This window comes from Polychytrium aggregatum (assembly GCF_025602895.1).
Source record: "Polychytrium aggregatum strain JEL109 chromosome Unknown BJ171scaffold_6, whole genome shotgun sequence".
NCBI classification, from domain to species: Eukaryota; Fungi; Chytridiomycota; class Chytridiomycetes; order Polychytriales; genus Polychytrium; species Polychytrium aggregatum.
Window position 1 is genome coordinate 112,281 of NW_026516208.1, and position 20,350 is coordinate 132,630.

At 56.3% G+C, this 20,350-nt stretch overlaps 6 protein-coding genes across 6 annotated transcripts; 2 read left to right on the top strand and 4 right to left on the bottom strand.

The window, feature by feature from the left end:
• Nucleotides 1-4,571: 4,571 nt before the first annotated feature.
• BJ171DRAFT_565548 (uncharacterized protein) lies at nucleotides 4,572-7,681 on the top strand (the record flags this gene model as incomplete). Its single annotated transcript, XM_053113351.1, has 5 exons — nucleotides 4,572-4,713; nucleotides 4,851-5,447; nucleotides 5,624-5,744; nucleotides 5,919-6,731; nucleotides 6,975-7,681. The coding sequence occupies 5 exons, from the start codon at nucleotides 4,572-4,574 to the stop codon at nucleotides 7,573-7,575; spliced, it is 2,274 nt and encodes a 757-aa protein (XP_052969850.1). The 3' UTR covers nucleotides 7,576-7,681.
• A 209-nt stretch (nucleotides 7,682-7,890) lies between these two features.
• On the bottom strand, nucleotides 7,891-11,243 carry BJ171DRAFT_596213 (uncharacterized protein). The gene is made up of 7 exons (XM_053114664.1): nucleotides 10,377-11,243; nucleotides 9,905-10,141; nucleotides 8,962-9,790; nucleotides 8,754-8,850; nucleotides 8,597-8,630; nucleotides 8,280-8,458; nucleotides 7,891-8,186 (listed from the first exon to the last, which is right to left on the bottom strand). The coding sequence occupies exons 1-7, from the start codon at nucleotides 11,017-11,019 to the stop codon at nucleotides 8,151-8,153; spliced, it is 2,055 nt and encodes a 684-aa protein (XP_052969851.1). The 5' UTR covers nucleotides 11,020-11,243; the 3' UTR covers nucleotides 7,891-8,150.
• Nucleotides 11,244-14,320, bottom strand: BJ171DRAFT_491439 (dipeptidyl aminopeptidase/acylaminoacyl peptidase family protein). The gene is made up of 7 exons (XM_053109727.1): nucleotides 13,861-14,320; nucleotides 13,202-13,685; nucleotides 12,979-13,028; nucleotides 12,518-12,828; nucleotides 12,151-12,347; nucleotides 11,937-12,058; nucleotides 11,244-11,791 (listed from the first exon to the last, which is right to left on the bottom strand). The coding sequence occupies exons 1-7, from the start codon at nucleotides 14,237-14,239 to the stop codon at nucleotides 11,367-11,369; spliced, it is 1,968 nt and encodes a 655-aa protein (XP_052969852.1). The 5' UTR covers nucleotides 14,240-14,320; the 3' UTR covers nucleotides 11,244-11,366.
• A 341-nt stretch (nucleotides 14,321-14,661) lies between these two features.
• BJ171DRAFT_491440 (ADP-ribosylation factor Arf1) lies at nucleotides 14,662-16,671 on the bottom strand. Its single transcript, XM_053109728.1, has 4 exons — nucleotides 16,220-16,671; nucleotides 15,465-15,557; nucleotides 15,340-15,357; nucleotides 14,662-15,215 (listed from the first exon to the last, which is right to left on the bottom strand). Exons 1-4 carry the CDS (start codon nucleotides 16,365-16,367, stop codon nucleotides 14,926-14,928), a joined length of 549 nt encoding a protein of 182 aa, XP_052969853.1. The 5' UTR covers nucleotides 16,368-16,671; the 3' UTR covers nucleotides 14,662-14,925.
• A 124-nt stretch (nucleotides 16,672-16,795) lies between these two features.
• BJ171DRAFT_255014 (uncharacterized protein) lies at nucleotides 16,796-18,464 on the top strand. The gene is made up of 2 exons (XM_053106721.1): nucleotides 16,796-17,697; nucleotides 17,872-18,464. The coding sequence occupies exons 1-2, from the start codon at nucleotides 16,870-16,872 to the stop codon at nucleotides 18,118-18,120; spliced, it is 1,077 nt and encodes a 358-aa protein (XP_052969854.1). The 5' UTR covers nucleotides 16,796-16,869; the 3' UTR covers nucleotides 18,121-18,464.
• Nucleotides 18,186-20,177, bottom strand: BJ171DRAFT_255023 (uncharacterized protein). Its single transcript, XM_053106722.1, has 5 exons — nucleotides 19,765-20,177; nucleotides 19,185-19,550; nucleotides 18,914-19,054; nucleotides 18,579-18,697; nucleotides 18,186-18,467 (listed from the first exon to the last, which is right to left on the bottom strand). Exons 1-5 carry the CDS (start codon nucleotides 19,972-19,974, stop codon nucleotides 18,251-18,253), a joined length of 1,053 nt encoding a protein of 350 aa, XP_052969855.1. The 5' UTR covers nucleotides 19,975-20,177; the 3' UTR covers nucleotides 18,186-18,250.
• Between the last annotated feature and the right edge of the window lie 173 nt (nucleotides 20,178-20,350).

Here is a 20,350-nt window from a genome sequence, read left to right on the forward strand (position 1 = left end):
ACATCGGTCCGTATCGGGGCGTGCTTCAGGACGGCCTTGCACATCCTGTCGACGGCCACTTGGCGCCTCTTGTGGCCCGTGAATCGATGGTGGCGAGTCTTCTTGCCAAGGTGGAAGTCGAGCTGCACTCGCAGCTCCGGTCGCAGGACATGGGTGAGATGGACCTTGAAAGCCTCCGAGGACGACACCTTGGGCGAGGGGGTGGTCGACATCCAGGTCTCGATGCTGAGTCGATACTTCATGGTGTTGTGCCACCTGGTGTTGGACGTATGGCCACACATGTGCTGATAGTGGCCATTGGAGAATGAGACCACCTCGTCTTGGTGGCCCGGTGCTTGGATGACTGCCGTGAAGATGGAGCCGACTCCAGGATCGATGCCAATCCAAGTGGTGCGATCGGGGTCTGGGTCGCCGATGTGGGCCTGGATGCGCTGCTCGGCAGTCGGAGGAGGCTCGATGGTCTCGGTGTGATCGGTTCGAGGCACAAACTTGACGAGGCCGATGGTGCATCCAATGCCATCGGTGCTGATCTCGTAGTTGAACAGCTTCTTGTCCCTGACCCGCTCTTGGAAGAGGGAACTACGCAGCTTGAAGCAACTGCGCCAGAGACGATCCTGGTTGTTGACACCGTCCTCACCTTCTTCCTTGAGCATGTCCCAGGTGAGTCCAAGGCGTTTCTTTGGACCAAGGAGCTCCCAGAGAGTGACGGTGTCGATCTTGACATACTTGGCCTTGGCTGTGCACAGAGGGACCATCGTGCACACGGCCGGAGGAGTGTCGAGAGCGAGCTGCTTGAGTGCCCACTTGATCCTGGATGCCAGCTTGTTGATCTTGGCCTTGGTGGTGCCGAGCTCAGACTTGGCCTTGGTGAACCTCTTGTCGTCGGAGGGAATGCCTTGGGTAGTGAGCTCGTCCAGCTTGGCCTGGCGCTGCAGCTCGGTGACTCGGAGGGCGGGCATGTCACAGTCGATCCACTTGTGGACATTGTCGACCATCTTGTCTCGGGCGAGGATTCTCACATGGTGTGAGAGGCGATGGAGGGCCCGGAAGCGGTCCTGGTCGTTGCTGTACCGAAACTCGTCAGGATGTGGCCAAACTCGGGATAGAGGAACTCGAGATCGGCCTTGGGTGGAGTCTGCCCTGGTTTCTCGAAGAGCTCGAGACAGGCCTCGATGGCTTCGTGCTTATGCTTGTTGGCTGGGAAGACAGCAGCACAGAAGCGGCGAAGGAGTCGCCAGTAGGCCAGGTCGAGGTGGGTGGTGCAGTTGGTGGCATAGGCATTGACAGCCAGTGTGAGAAGCTGACTGTGAGCACCATCAGGCAGACGAGGGGCCGGAGGCAGGTCTGCGTGCCGAGTGGTCTGGTAGTCGCGAAAGGAAGCGACCAGATGCTCGTTGTATTTCTTGGTGTCCCTGGCCGTCGAGAGGGCATCGGCCTCGACAATCGTGAAGCATTGGCGGATGAAAGCAGGGGTGGACCTTGGAGATGACGGGGACGGGAAGATCCTGCTCGATGCACCGGAGGATGTGCAGGTTGAGCAGCCTGGGTGCCTCGAATTGGATCTGGGTCATGGCCTCGACGGTGGCCTGGATCTTGTCGCGGAGAGCGGGATTGAGACAACAGCCGTCCATGGTCTGCTTGAAGCAGCTGAACTGAGGAGCGGATGACCTTCCATCCACGAGTGGGACGACAGAACTCTTGAGGGGCCGGTATTTGGGACACTTGTTGGTGTTGCAGCGTTCGTGATCGGTGCCATCGCACTTGGGACATCGCTTGCCAGTACTCGAGGAAGTAGATGGACCAGGCTCGGTGGGATCGACATCCATTGGATCTGCAGAAGCAGTGGTGGTGAGCGACGGAGCAACAGACGACCAAGCATGCGTGGGGTCAGAATACGAACCAGAGACAGGCTCCGACTGTGACTTGGCTTTCTTGGGCCTGGGTGGCCGAGGCTGGCCATCACCGGTACCCTTGCGCTTCGGAGGCATGGGGGCAGAGGATGCTGGATGCCTGCCAGTGGTACTGGTCAGAACAGAGACTTTTTTTATCGTACAATTGCGCGATGATCAGATCAAGGCGAGATGAGGGAAGAAAGCAGCAGGACGAAGGTGTGGCATTTATACCCGAGAGCAGGAGCCCGTCTTTGCGGGCTGGTTGGGGAAGTGACCCTGTTCAAAAATCGCCGAGAGGTTCAAGACAGGGATGTGAACGTGAGAACGGCGGCTTGATTGGAGGGGGAGCTCAACTCCAAATTGGAGGAACTCAACCCCAAATCGGTGGGGACTCAACCCCAAAGAAGTTCTCGATGGGATTGAAGTCGGGCGAGGCAGGTGGGGTGAAGATCACTGACCATCCTCGGCGATCGATGCAGTCCAGGACAGCCATTGTCTTGTGCATGCTGACATTGTCCATCACAATCACAGAGTCGTCTGGGAAGGTCGCTCGATCAAAGAACTCGACCATCGAGTGTGTCTTGAATGATGTGGGGATGTACATGCGATGCAGCACACCAGAGTGGTTGATGGCAAATGCAGCCGAGACAGACTTGTGTTTCATGTGATTGCGCTGGCGAAGCGGAGCACCCTTCGGTGAGTATCCGTAGAGAGGAAAAATGGATCTCCTGATCCCTGTCTCATCGACAAAAACGAATCGTCGTGGGTCGATGGAGCGGACCTGGTTCCTTGAACTGTGCCACTCGCTCATCTAGTCGCTTGGACTTGTAGAGGTGTGTTGCCCTCTTGTGTGAGAGACCTGCTCGCTGGATGGCAGTGTGGCAGAGTGAGAGTGATACTTTCCTCTGGAGGATGGACTCGAGCTTGCATCGCAACACAGGACCAGTCTGGAACGGGTCCTGTTCAATCAGGGTGCGAATGACTGGACATGCCTGCTCGAAGAAAGTGGATCTGCGAGCTGGGACCCGGGATGGGTCATCCAGCTTGCATCCTCGGTGCCATCGATGGATGGTGCTCTTGGATACACTGAATATGGAGGCGACCTTACGCAGGCTATGGATGAGATCGTAGCATCGCAATGCGGCGGTGCGAAAGTCGGATGTGTGGCGAATGGTCATGGCCAGCGCGCGATAACATTGGGTAACAAAATATTCGATGAATGGTCAAAAACCCGGGTGTCCCGTTTTTTATTGGATTGCCTGTAACACGGAGTGATCCAGTTGAGAAACAGACCCATGGCGTCAAAGTACACCATCAAGGGGATAATAGATTTGAAGTCCAGTGCCACCTTCCACTTGTTGAGGACCACAATCAAAAGCAGGGCACAGAAGGTTGGGTAGCCTCCATGGTTCTCCGTGTCCTGCAAGACGTAGAGAAATGCTTGAAGACCGGAAGTGATGGTGGTTGAGCCGCTGCCGCTGGAGGACATTCGTCGAATAAGCTGACGGATTTGAGATCGAAAAGGTATCGGAATTCCGAGCTGCGTGGCACTCGAGGAAGGCAGGGGGGTTGAGATCCCATAGCAGCCCTATATATAGTTGGCAAGTACACTTTATGAGTATTACTGGGCATTGTTGCGAACATGGTCTTCGTCCTGAACCATTGAACCATTGAATCATTGAGCCATTGAGCCATTGAGCCATTGAGCCATTGAGCTATTGAGCTATTGAACCATTGAGTCATTGAGTCATTGGGCCATTGAGCCGGAAAATCAGCTTGATCAAGGCAATTTAGCCAGCACCCACAATGCCGCCGATCCACCTGGGTTGCAGACCATTCAGACCGACGGCATGGTCTGCCCAAATAGCATAGCTACTTTCGTCTATCTGTGCAAATCCGACAAAGCCAATCATTGCCGCCTATCTGAGCTCCATTGTGGATAGAATCCCTCCATTTCTCTCACCTTGAGCACCTTCATTCACCAACGCACCCCGCGTCGTCAATGACTGGGATCAATGATGCGGATCTGCTGCGAACCATCCATTTGCTGCGAGTTCGGGTCCAGAGTCCTTTGGTTCTTTGCATCTCGGTGCGCTTGTGGCTGACTGAATGCACTGATTGGCAGATCTACGAATCTTCTGTCTCGAGTCTCCTTTCCAGAGTAGTCCACAGCACGCTTGCTCTTGCTCTCAGCAGTGGAGGTCAAGAGATGAGCACGGGCAGATTGGGATCGCCTCCGGTCGATCGAAGGTGTCGATGCTCTTTCGAGTCTTTCGGTTTTTGCTTGCTTGCCAAGTGTGTCGCCAGCCCCCCGCCCACGCCAGCGAGGATGGCAAGACTCAGCTCAGGTCCTTCGTCCGGCTGTCCTCCTTTTCTTGGCAGTCTTCGAGATCTGCTGAGCTTCATATCCAAACGTCGGGTCTGAAGTCATCATCTGCTCCTCGTGTTCGTGAATGAACAAGTCTGCGAGCATGTCTCAGCACGAGGTAGCGACTTTGTGGCCAGGGAGAGTCTCTGATGGGCGGCTATGCGATATTCGTAGAGTCTTGTCGTCGTTGCTTTGAGCCTTGAATCAGTCGCTGACGAGACTTGGGTATCAGAAACAGAACCCTCCTGTCAAATCGAAGAAACCTGGAAAGGATTCCGCCGCAGGCAGCCCGCGGCTAACCACCAGTCCCAATGGCGGCCGAGTTTTGGGTAACTGATGGTGACAAAGGGCGCTGGAAGGGAGTGGACAGCTTCCAAATCGCATTCAACCTCGTGGACTGTCGCAACGCTCAGGGCAAGCACATAACCCTCGGCTGCGCTGTGCCTTTCTTGGGTGATTTCATACAGGGTCCCTGAGCTCGTCGCTCTCGGATGCTTCATTGACGCCTACCAGCCCGCTGCCCGTCTCCGAAGCCGTGAGAACCGACTCGTCCGGCGATAGCGCTCTGTGTAGACCGCAAGTCCTTTCAGAATTTGATCTGAAGCTGCCGGTCGAAGTGATCCTCAAGATCTTCTCCAAAGTCGAGACGATCACTCGGTGCCGAGCAGCGTGTGTGTCAAGACGCTGGCGGCTGGTGTTGTACTCGGCCCCGGATCTGTGGCTTCGTCTCGATCTGAGCCGGCGAGACTCCCTTGGGGGCGAAAAGTACTTGTATCCAACGGAAACAGCATCCCAGCTCCAGTTTCTCCTGGTCGACTCATCGCTATCTCGCCAGCGTTTCTCGCAACTCAACGTGCTGGATCTGTCCTGCACGGACATCGGGCTGGATATGTTTTCGGATCCCAGCATCCTCGGATTGCTTCAGGACACACTGGCTCGATTGATCCTGAACGGGTGTCCCTATGTTGACTCAGGGTCACTGTTCCATCTACGATGGTTGAGGGCACTCAAGTGGCTCGATATAAGCCACTGTGAACATATGGACGACTTTGGAATCGAAGTCATCACATTCTACCTCCCGCAACTCAATCGCCTGGACATGGCTTACTGCTTCAAGATCACTGAGAAAGGAATCGCCAAGCTCTTCAAGCTCACGGGCCTCACACACGTTAATCTAATGGGGTGCTGTAAGTGGCTCTCTGGCTGGGAAATCGGAAGCGTATCGCGGATGAGACGTATCGCGGATGAGACGAGGGATCCCATAGCCTTGTAGCGTTGCGGTTGTCGAGATGAGGCGATCGTTTGGTACTGTCCCACAGCATCGGCCGTTCTGACGAGCGACTCTGCTACGGACGACTCCCAGACCGGATCAAAAACTACCCTTGGGCAACGCGCGACGGGCCAAAGAAAAATACGCTCTCGCTCAAGGAGATTATGATTGGAGAAGACTCGCGCATGCAGAAGAGGGGTCTGTGGCTACTGTGGTAAGCTGCCTGCAATCGCGCGGGCACATGAGAAGGCTGCCCCTCGGTGCTCGCCTGGGCATGCATACGCTCCGTCTCATTCCGTCCCGCCAAGTTGCTGGTGACAACATATACTCTCGACAGAGCAGAGCCTCCGCGTTTCGAGGCGAGCAATAACTAACTTTTAGCACGCAGGTGCACCTGGAACTGGGACATGGGCAAGCTGATATCCCTGTGTCCGTTCATTGAAACCCTGCATCTGAACGTGGTCTTGCTCGAGGGGCAGGTCGAAGGCCTTACGGCCCTCCTCACTACTTGTCCGACACTCAAGAACCTCAGCATCGTCGTCGATCGCAACTCTATCAGCGTTCTGATTGCCGAGTCGAAGCGGATCGAGCAACTTGCCCGACTCGAAGTCACGATTCACATCGGTGTCACCATCGAATCGCTTTCTGAGCTGATCAAATCCAGGAGCTTGACCAAGCTCAAGGCTCTGCGATTTCACAGCAAGCACACCCCCATTTTCAATGACGAGCTTCTGGGGCGCCTCATTGCGGCAGCTCCGGGAATTGAGTCGCTCGAGATGAATGGCGACGATATGACATCGAGCGGGTTGATCCCCATCGGACAGTACCAACAGTCCATGACCTCCCTCCTGATCCACCATGCCACCCTTTCAAACGAAGCGCTGAATCAAATCGGGAAACTCGGCAACCTCAAGGAGTTGACCATAACCGACCTGCAAGAGGAATCCAAAGCTAACCAGCTTTCCCAGCTTGTCGCATGTCTTCCGCGCTCTACCCGGAAGGCCAAGGCTCTGATGCGACAGATCAATCGGGAACGAAAAGCCGCCAGCCGCCCCTTGCAACCCCGACTCCCACAAAGGCCCATGCCATGCCCCATGTCCCTGCCGATCGGCGGTCGCCTCAAGAAACTCGAGCTCGCAAGCCACCAAGGCTTCAGCGATGCCGACTTGGCTGGGATTGTTAGACAATGCGCTCTGTTGCAGTAAGTGCCACACAACAAGATTGCAAGTGCTTGGGACCAATGCCCAGGCGCGCTGCTGAACCATGACTTATTTGGGCATGGAGATATGAGACCCAGATCATCGTGTCCCGTTGACAGCGCACTGCCCCTGGACATTTTCCACTAACCCCGCTCTGCAAACGCTTTGGTCATCACATACACACACTCTCTCGTGCTTATGAATTGCGTTACCGGGCACATACCTCAAATGCTACGACATTCAAGATGGGTCGATTTCTCCTTCTCATTCACGTTTCCCAAGACTATGGCGGCGCTGGTGGATTCATGTTCGGGCATGCTTTATGTTCGGCTGTGTCGGCTGAGAGTTGTCCCTGCGCTCTTGTCCAACTCGCCCTCGAACCGATCGACAAGTGCCGGCTCTCGACGCCTCAACTCGGATAACGAGGGATCCGGCGTCAGTAATCGAGCAAACCGATCATATTCGCTGCTGTTGGACGACAACGGGATGTCTCGAACAGACTCGAGCACGCCATCCTTCCTTGCTTCGTCCGAAGAGTGCCAGGCGCTTGTCCATTTTGGCAAGTCAGCCCCTCCATTGCTGAGGGTGCTCGATTTTACTGGAGACATTGGGCTGACCGACTGGACGCTGGGGTCGTTGGCGAATCTGCCATCGCTGCACACGCTTTTCCTGGACTCGTGTAATCACATCTCCTCCAAGAGTTTGGTCGGCTTTGCTGAAAAGACATGGAAGAAGCTTAAGAGGCTCTATGTAAGCAACTGCAAGAAATGCAACCTGAGCGTGGTCGAGGAGAACTACCTGGTGGGCTCGCTCGAAGTAGAGATTGCCGTCGTCGTGGGCTCCTGAGTGCGAGCGATGCACCCTGTTCAAGGACGAGATGCAGCCACCGAGACAGAATCGGACAATGGTTGGCCGCAAGCACATGAATACACCCAGGGATATACCATTTGAATGCCATGCTGCGACGATCACGGCCCCGCATAGACGGCCTGAACTGGTGTGAACTACTCTGTTGGCTTGTCAAGTCGCCTGGTTGACATCAGCTGCAGCGGATCAACCGTGTGACTGTTTTCGACTTTGGTTGGCAATCGAGTGGTTCAGTTTGCTTCTGGAGCACAGTCTTGAATACATCTGGTCAATCTCCCCAGACACACTAGTTGGTCACGGTGGATGGGTTTTATTCAGGACAAAAATAGGATGTCTGTTTCGCTTTGGATGCGTTGTATCCTTGACAGACGTCGCACCGTTACAAAATTTCGAGATTTCCCATCCATTTGCAAGTTATACATTCTCTTGTGTCGAGCTGCGGAGTCGCTAAACTAACAAGGCATCCCTCCAAATCGCCGATTCGCTTGACCTGCGGCCCAGCTGTTCAGCATTGCTGGAACAAAGGTATGCTGTTTCTCCTGAGGCGGGGTATATCAACTGGACTCTGTTCTATCCGAGATCGTGGTGGTCTAATCAGGAGCAAATGGCATCAGCACCGGCTCATAGACTGCCTTGGAAATGCTCGGCGACGATGCCCGAGCCAGCAGTGCCGACATTCTTACCTCGGACGCCTTAAGACGCTTGCGTGGCGTCTTGTCAGCGGCAGGTGCGTTGTTGCTGGAGGGCAACGCCGTGTCAGCAAGCGGAAACATCATGGTCTGAATTCCCAGCAATTGGGACTTGGAGGCACCGGTGAAGGAAAGCAGGGTTTCTTCATAGCCGATTTGCTGAGAGACGCCGTCTTTGCGTTCGGAAAACGAGATATTTGTGAGCGGTTACGTCGATAATGCAGCAAGGCAAGGGATTGGATCAGCATCGCAAATGCGTGGGCTGTGTTACAACCAGCAATCCCGCAATCCAACAAACAGCTGGCAGCTACCTGATCGGCATCGATTGCAAGCCCACGCAGGGATCTGAAAACAAAGGTGGGGGCCTCAGCGCTATACATCCATTGACGTTCCGAGGCGAGATGGACATGGCCCCGTTCCATTCCAATCTCGGTCATCGCCAGCACAGTCGGCACCTGCTTTGCTCACCCTGTAGATATGGTATGCTCGGATCTGATAGCGCTTCCAGAGACACGATGAACAGAAGCTGCGGCGGCAGTCGGGGATGGAACACATCAGGCCGCTCCTGATTAAAGACAAAGACAGACGAGATGAGTACAGAGCCAGAAGCGAGGGAAACGTCCATGAAACGATACGGTATCGATATGCTAACGAGGCCACCATGCAGCTGCCGTACCGGGAAGGCGTATTGCAGATATGACACATGGCGGGAGTAATCTCAAGCCTTCCCGTCAGCTTCAGCATCCGTTCGAAGGCCACAGTAGCGTCGGAAACAACTGGGTCAGATATGAAGGGCTTCGTTTGTATCTTGGGACCTGTGTCGCTGACGTTGTTCCACAGATCAACAGCCTGTTGGAGGTCAGCCATCAACTTTGACATCTTCATCTTTGCGTGCATTCGCAGGCGGCGCGGATGTTGGCAGGAGCGGCCTGCCGCATAACACACGAGGCATATGTCACACTTCCTTTCGCTTCGAGGCCAGGTGGGTGTCGAGTTGTCAAATAAATGACTGTCTTCGAGGTCACAGGGATCCGATTGACCATCACAGGACATGCCACGATTCCAGATGTAGGACTGGCAAATGTCGCACTGGATGACGGTCTCACCGTCCATTTCGTATGGCAGTACGTCCTCGCGAGAAAGAACTTGCTCTTTGCTGGCGAGAGTGCTGTCTTGGCAAAGCGGGTATTTTTCACGCAAGTAAGCCAGGTCGATCCATTCATTCGCGACGAGGGTCTCGAAAATGGAGATGATCTTCTTGAATTCGCAGCCCATTTGATAATCCAGGATGCCCATTCGCCTCTCCCTCATCGTTTTCATAAATTGGAGCAAAGCTGCATGGGCCATGACTTGGATCTGAAATATGGGTGGTTTGAGACAGATGGCATAGAGCCGGAGCAAGCTCCGGGAGCACAGCTCGAGGGATTGGGAGCTGATACGGTTCCACGCGATCTTCACCGTGACTCCGCCGTAGTTGACAACCTGGTGTGGCGTGTCGGGCGGAACTGGAGAGAACGAAACGAACCGTCAGCGACAGAGCCCAAGCCGCTACGTGTCTGGCCGCAGCAGTGTCGAGGTCGGATGCATCAGGCACACGCCACCAACAGAGAATGTCTTACTGATGACAAGATCGCCAGGGCGCTGAAATGTGTAGTAGACCTTGAATCCTGCTTTCTGCAAGTCGCGCCGAGGGCAAAAGTAGTCGTCCGAGAACATGGAAGCACCGCGACTCTCCCAAAACTTGGCGAACTTGACTTTGTCGTCCGGGCTACAAAAGTACCACACAGCACCAGCCTTGGGCGACGTTGCATCAACCATCAAGTTGTGCCCCACAGATCCACAGAGATCGACATGGCCTAGAAAGCACCACCGGCCCAGGGGGCGATCGCCAGTTAGGCAAGTCAGCGCGGTGCAGTCACGCAAACCAATCGAGCAGCAGGCGAGCGAGGGCCACCAACGCGAGGAGACCCGCTGAGGGGACGCAGAGATCCGCCACTCAGAACTAAAATCCATTTTTGTCAAGCCGGCGGTGGCACCACCTCGGGATGGCTGGTCTGGATCGGCTAGACAGAACCAACCGGCAGAGCTCACCTGGCGTAAACGACGAATCAGGTCCGATATAAAGCATCATGTTCTCGCTCATGAAGATGCTGGACTGGCTTTCCGAGGGGGCGACCATGCGCATGTAGTCATTCGAGCCCAGGTAGGTCAGCTGCGCGGGGAGCACGCTAGAGATCTCCTCCATCCACGCTTGCGGACACTGAAGATCTTTGCCGTAGAGAACCCTCTTGCATTTGGCCCTCCACTTGTGTGGGAGGAGGACGGGCTGCTCTGAGATCTCGGAGATAAAGTCCTTGAACTTCATCGTTTCGTCTGTGCCAGTGATTTGATTGCGCACATCGACCACGGACGACGCTTGGTTCGCCATGAGCCAAGAAAGCTTCAGGATCTTGGAGTCTTTGACAAACTTGCCAAGACCGCGAGCCACCATGGGCTTCATTGCCTGAAGCGGGAACTCGAGTAGCTGGATCAGAGTACTGATAGGCTCTGTGTCATCAAACTCCAAGGGTTGGTTGAAGGAGCCCTGGGCGAGACCCTTTGAGGCGATGGCGTTTACGAGTGATTGCTCGGACCCAGTGTAGTCGGGCTGGCGAGACGACGAGGACTTCTCTCGAGGTCGCTTGGCCGAAGCCGCGGGCGCTGGTAACGAGCTTGGCTTCGAAGAGTCCAACATCTGCAGCGACAGGCAATACTGCTGGCAGACAGGCAAGGGAGGGGGCAGGCGGGAAAGGGACCCAAGCCAGAAAGAGGCAGGAGTTGAGTCAGACCGCCGCGCTGGAAACAGCGACGGAAATGGGCATGGCTGTGGCTGGGCACATCGACCACGTGACACCCACGCCGACGCAGAGTCGTGCACGGCTTTGATCTGCACAGGACGGGGTTTTGGGGCTACGAGAAGCTGTGTCCCGTTTCATCGCATCGATTGTACAGCGTGTTGGCGCTCTCAGTCCCAGACAAGTAGATGAGCGGGACAGGTAGTGGGGACAGCGACGACAAAACAGCCGCCAAGCGAGGTCCGGCTTAGGCCTCAATGCCAAAGACTCTGAGGTAGAATCCCAGCTGCGACTCGAGGGACTGTTTGATGTTCTCGGCCTTGCGGAATCCATGGGCCTCGCCCTCAAAGAGCAAGTACTCGACAATGCCATTCTTCTTCTTGATGGCATCGACAATAAGCTCGGCCTGGTTGGGGGGAACAACGCGGTCTTCGGAGCCCTGCTGGACCAACAGAGGCGCCGTGATCTGGTCGGCAAAGTTGATCGGCGAGCGGTCGTGGTAGACCTGGAGAATGTCGGTGTACTTGCCGCCGAGAAGCGGCTCCATGTAGTGCGCTTCAAATTTGTGCGTCAGCTTGGCGAGCTCAACCAGATCCGAGATACCATACAGCGAGGCACCGGCCTGGAATGCATCCGGCTTGTAGGTAAGGACACGGAGCACCAAGTATCCGCCTGTGACGGAGGAAGTTGATGCAAGTCAGCCCAGGTCGGCATCCAAAGTATAAAGCAGGCGGGATCCAACACAATCATGTGGGGTTGTTTCCTCGAGCGCGAGTTGGCTCTGCCCTTCTGCGTAGCAGCCTGTAATTCAACATACCAGCCGAGCCTCCGGTGATGGCCAAACGCTTAGGGTCGGCAAGTCCGATGCTGGAGAGATACTTGGCGGCGTTGATGACATCAACAGCATCGACGATGCCCCAGTTGTTCTTCAACCGCTCGCTAAGATTATGAAACAGGAGTGAGCCGATGGGGCTCACCGACGCAGCCGCCCCAAGCAGCGAGGCAAATCGTAGCTTTGCAAGATGCCTTACCGATATTCGCGTCCATAGTTGGACGATCCGCCGTAGTTGACGTCAGCAAAGGCAAAGCCGCGCGAAGTCCAATACTGAATCGTGAGGTTCAGGCCGGCGCTGACGTGGGCGGTGGGGCCGCCGTGGCAGCTGACAACCAGCGGCGGTAGGGCACCTTCTTCACCCGTGTAGTCGGCGTTAGTGGGCGGATAGTAGTACTGGCGGGTGGGAGAAATACGAGACGAGACATATGTTGAATTGGGCATCAAGATGAAGCCCGGTGAGCTACGAAGGGCTGTGCGTTGGCGCTCGGAGATGAGTTCGCGAATGACAGCCACTGTTGGCTGCTGGCAATGGCAGCGAACGCTCGGGAGGTTGGATTGCTTACAGTGTAGGCTTGGGTTTCACGGCCATCGGGCAGGGTTGTGGGGAAGGCGATGGGCTGCGCAACAGAGATGTACTTCTCATTGATCTGGAGATCAATGGCCTTCTTGATGGGGACAGCCTCGTTGCGAACGAGGTCGTAGGCATACAGAGCAAGGGGCTTGGCGGAGGTAGTGGCCAGGAAAAAGAGTACCTGATGGGAACTCTCAGGGATAGTGGCAATGCGGACATCACCGACATGCGAAAACTCGGACGAAATATCCTCGATGGATTGGTCAGCGGGGTTGATGATGGCGAGTTTCTCGACGCCGTTCTCTGCACGATGACCAAAGACAAGCACACAAGAGCAGTACCGCGTGAGTTCTATGACGGCGAGGTCGGACTCCATCTTGACTCGAGACAGGACGATTGCAGCGTCGTGATCCGACAGCCCATCGCAGCTTGAGAGCCAGCCATGCTATTTACCTGAATAGGCGCTCACGATCCGGCCATCGGCCAGGAAGTCGTACGATGAGCTGGAACAACACAGGACATTAGCACAGCAGTTGTAGCAATTGCAGCGATTGCACGAGTATGGGAACAGACAGACACCCTCGTTCCTGTATGGCCCGGCCCTCACGTCGGATCAATCGCAAACGACGACCACACTCGTGAGTCCATTGCAGCAGCCAGAACAGATTGCACTTACGCTCCAAACACCCAGTCTGGAGGGCTAAACTCGGCGTCAAGGGTGTTCTTCAAGACAAGCGAGACCTGGCCATCCTTGAGCCGATAGAGGTTGGAAAATCCGTGACGGTCGCTGGTGAAGTAGAGCGATCCGTCCTTGGCCCACTTGCTCTGGGCAACAGACTCGTGTCCATCCGCGACGGCACGGACATCCGAGACGTTGTGACCATCCCATTGGCCATAGAACAGCGCGCTCTGATCCCAGGGCATGTTCGGATGGGACCATTGGATCCAGGAGATGAGGGTGCCATCCTCGGAGAAGCGGGGATACGAGTAAAAGTCCTTGCCTTCGACAACAGTGGTAACGGCGCCGGAGGACAGGTTGATGCGAACGACCCGGTTGACGACATCGTCATGGTGGTCAGACTTGTGCTCTTCCTGGATGGCGATGAGGTAGTCCTTGGACGGGTGGATGTAGAGATCGGCATAGCGAACCGAAGGGCGATCTGCAGATTCAGAGCAACAGAATCGTTCAGACGAAGAAGGGTGAGCGAAGGCAGCCACAGGGCCCCATGAGCAACAAGAGGATACATGTCCAATCGAATCCGCAATGACTCCAGCGAGGCAAAGATATTGGCGGCCCTGCTCTCTGCAGCAAAACGGTCGATCAGATGAACTTGCCCTCGGTGAGCGCCACAGGCTCCTGCTCGTCACGGACAATGTAGAGGCGACGGTCCTTGCGCTCGCTGAAGACGACAATGCCGCCAAAAGCAGTGGCTGGGCCACCGCCGTACTCGTGGACACTGGTGCCGACGTTGGTGGAGGAGCTGTTCACTTCTCTGGAAGAGTCGGCAGCACGGTCAAGAGGGGCAGATCCGGCCGTGAGCTTGTGCTCAACGAGAACGCTCCTGCCGCCTTCGGAGGGACGACCCTCGAGGTGGTAGACAGTGTTGGTGGTGCGATCGACAAAGACCTCCTGCAGACGGACGGACGAGGCCGTCAGCAAGTCGGTGGTGATGGGCGAGGCCCACAGGCCAAAGGGAGCGGTCTTTGGTGACATGACGGCGAGGGAAGCAGGACAGATGAGGGGAGAGGGAGATGCGGAGCGGGGAGCAGTACAAATCAGCACGGAGCCAGCAGGCGGAAGGGCCGGGTGAGAGGCCGGAACGAACGGATGACGCCCCAACCCCTGTCGCCCTAGGAGACGAGCGCATGGCCGCCGCAGCGAGCACGCAATGCATCACCACCACCGCCGAGGCTCTTGGGCCCAGGAGCGCAACCAGGCAGCCGGGTCGTCCTCTCCAGGAACAGGTCGGTGGGATGCCCGCCGGCAGGAGTGGACGACAATGCAGACGGGCTGCATCTCCTCGGCTGAGCAAGCCCAGAGACACCGAGCCAAACATACAAAACAGGCACCCGCGGCGAGGCATTTTGCAGTGCAACAGGCAGGGGAGCAGGGACATCAACCGAGGACGGGCGGGCTTGGGCACCGACGCAAATGACAGCGGCCGTTCGTGCTTTATATTCAGACTCCAGAAAATGACGCCGGCAGACCCATCCCCACAGGGCGTCCGGCTCCCCCCCCTTTGCACGGATTGTATTACAGCGACTGCCTGGAAAACCCGGGATGCCCCGTTTTTTCGAGGGAGAGCTGTATTAGGTTTTAAGGAGGGACTGTTTGAACAAACTTTACATCGTAAACATCGAGGCACAAACTCCATCTAGTCGTCAATCAAAATTCAGCGCTTATCCGCTTCGCTTCTTGAGGTTGCTGCTGAGCCATTCCAGACCTTCATAGAGACCATCTCCAGAGGTAGCGCAGGTGGCCTGGATGTACCAGTTGCGCTGGCGCAAGGCATGGAGGCCAAGCTTGTCGGTGATTTCGGCAGCGTTCATAGCGTTGGGCAGATCTTGTTTGTTGGCAAAGACGAGGAGGAGGGCGTCGCGGAGCTCATCTTCGTTGAGCATGCGCTGCAGCTCATCGCGAGCCTCACCGACACGATCGCGATCGTTCGAATCGACGACGAAGATAATACCTGAGAAACGCAGAGGGACAGCTGGTTAGCGACACCGCCAGAGCTGTGGATAGACGACCACGCTGCACCAAGATCGAGCACTTGTTGTCAAGCAGGGTCCGGATGCACGGCTGCTGGATCTCACCTTGGGTATTTTGGAAGTCTGGATGCGCGGAGGTCGCAAGCGTTAGTCAATGTGGACCGTCGCGGTATTCGAGGGGTAATGATCTGAGACCCGGGAATGGCAGGGCAGGGCAGGGAATCACTTACAGTGTCTCCAGAGGGGACGGATCTTGTCCTGGCCTCCGACATCCCAGACAGTGAAGCTGATGTTCTTGTACTCGACAGTCTCGACGTTGAAGCCTGGGAGAAGGAATGTCGCAGGGAAGATTAGCGATGGCGGGAGCGGCTGATGTCTCAGACATGTCTTTGGGAGAGACGCGCGGCGATCGACCGCTGACATCGAACGCTGCAGGGCCGCGGCATCGATCAATGCAATGTGGCTGGCGGATGCGGCGGGCTGGTTGGTCGACCAGCCAGCAATGCGACCCAGTCTTCTGACGACGCCCGGCCGTGTCCAGCCCGATGAACCGACTGCCGCATGCTTGATGGCCGAATACTGGGAAGCACACGCCGAGGTAACGGAGCCCGCAAACTGGGCCAATGCAGCCCCGGAGGCCAGGAGAACGAGGAAGGAGCCTCTCCGTTGGCGAGACGAGCGTGTGCTTGAGGGGGCTACGAGCGACATGTCCACCCCTCCAACAATGCCCCTCGCTGGACAGCGCACGGCCAGCAGATGCAGTGATCAGAGGGCTGGCCGCTGTGTCGGAGGACTCCCCCTTTGCCTCTGGCCTTTGGTTCCAGGGCCAAGCCTCATTTGACGGGCGACAGGAGAAATCCGCCAGTCGGGCCAGCGAATGACTCGGGGGATGATCTGATCACCTCCAGAGCGGGCGCGACGGGAGGGCTGGCGCTCCAAAAGAAGGCTCGAGGATCAGTAGGCCAGCAGGAGAAAGCGTCCTTACCAATGGTGGGGATCGTGGTGACGATTTCACCGAGCTTCAGCTTGTAGAGGATGGTGGTCTTGCCGGCGGCATCGAGACCGACCATCAGAATGCGCATCTCCCTCTTACCCATGAGGGATTGGAAGAGTCTTGAGAATGTGAGACCCATGTCTGGCGATGGCGGAGCGGTATGGGGCAGAGGAGATTCCAGAGATGAGGACAGACGAAAAAAAAGAGAATCTCTGCCTTTGAGAGGGAGGCGAAAGGGGGGGCGAATCGATTAGGGGGGAGGCCTGGCTTGAGAGACGACGGCGAGACGGCGAGCGAGACGGCGGGCGAGGAGCAGCGAGGGCCGAGCGAGGAGATCCAAAAGAGGGCAGATGAAAAGTTAATTCGGAAGCGAGAGGGCAGGGGCAGCGAGAAAGCGGCGAGAGGCGGCGAGAGGCGGCGAGAGGCGTCGAGAGGCGGCGAGAGAGCGCGAGCGACAGAGCGAGCAGGTGGGGCTGGCGGTGGGGCGGCCCTCTTATAAAAGCGGTGGGCGCGTCGCGGGTTGTGCGAGGGCGCGGCGCGCTCTGGAGGCGAGGCAGTGCTGGGCCTGTCGCTTGCAGCGCCAACACAATCAAGGACGCGCTGTTGTGCCGCGGTTGGTGCGCACTGCAGCGGCTGTGTCGATGTGCCTGTTTGGGCCGCGTCGTTGCGTGCCGAGCGCGTGTCCGGCCCGGCCACGTCATCGCCGCGGCCTCCACGTCGCCCAGGGATGTGGAGGCTGGCCCAGGGTGGGAAAGTCCTCACCGGGGCCGGGCCGGCAGTCCTCCACATCACTCGTCGGATGCCATGCCACGGCAGGACGGTGCGTCCGAGCCCGGACAGCGCATTCGATCGATGGATGGGTCCCGGAGGCCCAGCCAGGAAGAGCAAATCAGAACAACGGCACGGCAGCAAGGATACGGCGCCAAACGAACCGAGGCACTTGGCAGGATCCGGTGCATTTCCCACGGTGGTCAGACATATTTCGCACGATCAGATGTATTCTACACGCTGCTCTTCCGAGCAGGAGTCCAGGCTGTCTTGCCAATACAGAGCCAGGGTCGCCGTCGTCGCCGAAGCTCTGCCTTGCCTTTGCGACTGGCTCGCAGCTACAAGTATCTCATCGAAAAGCCCAAGCGCTCAAACGTATCGCACGACTTTTTCGCCGGCATGGGCGGGAACGGTTGGTTGGTGTGCAGAACCCGCATGAGCGGGCGTACGTCTTTGCCCTCGGTCTGCCACTCGCTGACCAATTTGGCCGCATAGTCGTCGAACTGCTCGTTTTCACGATCCATTTGGTTGAGCAGAGCAAGCTCCCGCACCAGCTCGCTGGCTTGCTTAGCCTTCTTGGTCTTCATGTTCTCTTGCTGCAGGGATCCCACAGGATGATGCGTCACCGATTCGCAGTCAAGACATCAATGATACCGTCGCAGGAAGCCATGTTGTCAGTCACGAACTTTCAGACTCCTGAGGCGAGTGTCCCAAACACACGCAGTGTAGTGCCTCCCCCCTGCACTTCCGCCAAAGTCGTCGACCAGGCCCTGGTACCTCTCTCCAAGCTCAGAGCCATTTCGGTCGGACCTGGCGCGATCCTACCCTCCGCCCAATGCAGCTCAGCCGCCCTAACCGCTCACCATTTGTTTCAGGTGGAACTCTTGAAGCTTGTGGCAGGCATCTTGGCGCCTCTGCTGCTTCACTTGGTTTTCAGCAAGCTGTTTGGCGTATTTTTCTTCGATTTCCAATCGCGACCGCTTGTCCGCTTCCACTGCTTCGTCCTCACTCTTCTTCTTCAGCATCAGCTGTGGAAAACCGCGTTTGTTCGAGTAGCCCAAGAATATCGCCGTCGCCGTCGGGTGCGACATCACGACGACAGTTATGCGATTTCCAGAGTTTAGATTCACCATATCGGCCCGAGAAGCACCTGTTGTGGTGCCTGTGACAGTTTTGCGGAAGAATAGATTCCTTCCGGCTTCCATCTGACAAACCATACTCTGGTTCCAGCGCGCCTCTATCCATTCGCACAAGTCACCCCACCCAGGCTCGTCTCACCTGTGCCAGACGGAACTCTTCAATCTCCTTGATCATCTTGGCCGTCTTCTTCTTCCTTTCGATTTCTTTCTGGATCTGGCCACCCCAGTCCGCATCGGCATTCTTGGCAATAAATCCGTCAATGCGCTGGTCCTTCTCTTTGGACATTTCCTCCTGCTGACGAGCAACTTCCTCGAGCCGCTGCTGTCGGATCCTAGCGCCAGAGAGAGACAGAGCACGAGCTCGCTGAGCATGCATCGACACACTTGGCACAAACCAGCAGCCTTCGCGCTGGGTCGCTGGTGATCCGTGCAGAGGAACCTACTGAAACTTTGTCCGCTCTGCATCCTTGCGTTTGTTGTTGAGAGATAGCTTGACGGTGTGAAAGCGATGGTTCCCGTCATCAACGCGCTGCTCTTCCTCTCGCTTGCGCCGCTCGGTTTCCTGTGAAGCTCGCAAGAATTAGTCCGGTCTAGGCCAGCCTCAGTTGATAGCAACGGCGGAGTCTGGTCAGCCGCTCCGATGCCAACCAATACGTCGCAGCTCGACTCATCGACCATGGGTCCAGACACCAGCTGCTGGTGCAGAGATGCGAGTCGACCAAAGCAGCATAGCCTGCGATCAAGCCGATGGAAATCGGGTGACGCAAAACATGCCCACCTCTTTGTCCCGCATGTTGGCCGAGAGTCCTCGTCGAATCTCCTCGGTCTGCTTTCGGTGTTTCTCGACATCCTTCTCCTCCATCATGCGCTCGTCGTGCAAGGCTTTCTCGTTGACTTTTGAGTAAAAATCCCTCTCTTCCTGCAGCACAGAGACCTCATCAGCCACCCATCCGACCCCAGGCGCCGCCCGGGCGACCTTGATGCATGTTTCAAGCACACTGAATATGCTTGTTTCGAGTAAGTTGTCGGGAGGCTCGCGCGGTCTGTACCTGCTTTAGCCGCCTTTCTTCATTCTCTCGATTGATGGCTTGGTGACGCTGAAACTCTGCGACCTGCAAGGTGGCCAAATAAGCTTGTTCCCGCGCTTCATCCAGTTTTTTATTCTTCAACTCTCGCTGCAGTCGCTCTTTATCGTCTTCCATTTGCCGCACAGTCTTGACGGCCTCATCCTCTTGCGCTTTGTAGATGATTTGCTGCTCGCGCTCGTGGAGCACATTGGACATGAGCAACTGAGCATGGAGCGCCTTAACTCGCGATTGCTCGACATATTGCATTCGCCGGGCCCGCTCGACTGCTATCCGCCGTTCGTCCTGCCGCACGAGCTCCCAGGCCGCATCGACTTTCTTGCGCTCCTCCTATTGTGAGTACATTGACGATCGCAGATCTCGGTTATGCGCGGTCGGTTTGTTCGCTGTCAAGAACGCTGCCACACTGCTCAGCAGACGCTCATGACAAATTACAATCTCCGGCATCTCATTCGATCACGACCAGAGAGTGAAGTTGCAACATGCACATTGTTTCTATTCTGAAGATAAAATCGCCAGTCGATAGGATGAAAGGCAGCCATACCTCGGTCGACTTTTCTCGCTCGGCCTGGGCAGCCAACCGCTTCTTGCGCTGGCCCATGATGGTGTTTTCCCATGTCTTGACGGTCTCGAGTGACTTGTGGTGCAGTTTTTCTTTCTTTATCCGCGGATTTAGAAGCCGGCCCGGAGACCCGACACCACGGCAGACCATTCCATCGAAGAAACCGACGGTGCCAGTGTCGCCAGCAAGCATCCATAGGCGGGGTCACCACAAAGTCGCCAAGGAGTATTCATCAGTTGCAACCACCAGCAAACATGTATAGGTTGAATATTCAGAGAGAAATGTCAGTACTGGTTGGATTGAAGCAACAACCGATCCGAACCAACACTGATGGTAAGCCCGGCTGTTCGTGCCTCTGAAGCAGCAGCACAGACAATCCGATGCAAGACCACACCGGTGCCCGGTCTGTGCGGCAACCTGAAGCAACAGCCGTCAGGCGAGAGCGAAACACAATAGCGCCACCGACCTCGCGTTTAAATGACTCGCGAAACTCGTTCAGCGTCTGGTCATTCAGGGCTGCCTTCCGGATCTTCTCCAACTCAGCTTCGTTGATGAGAGTGTGTCCGAT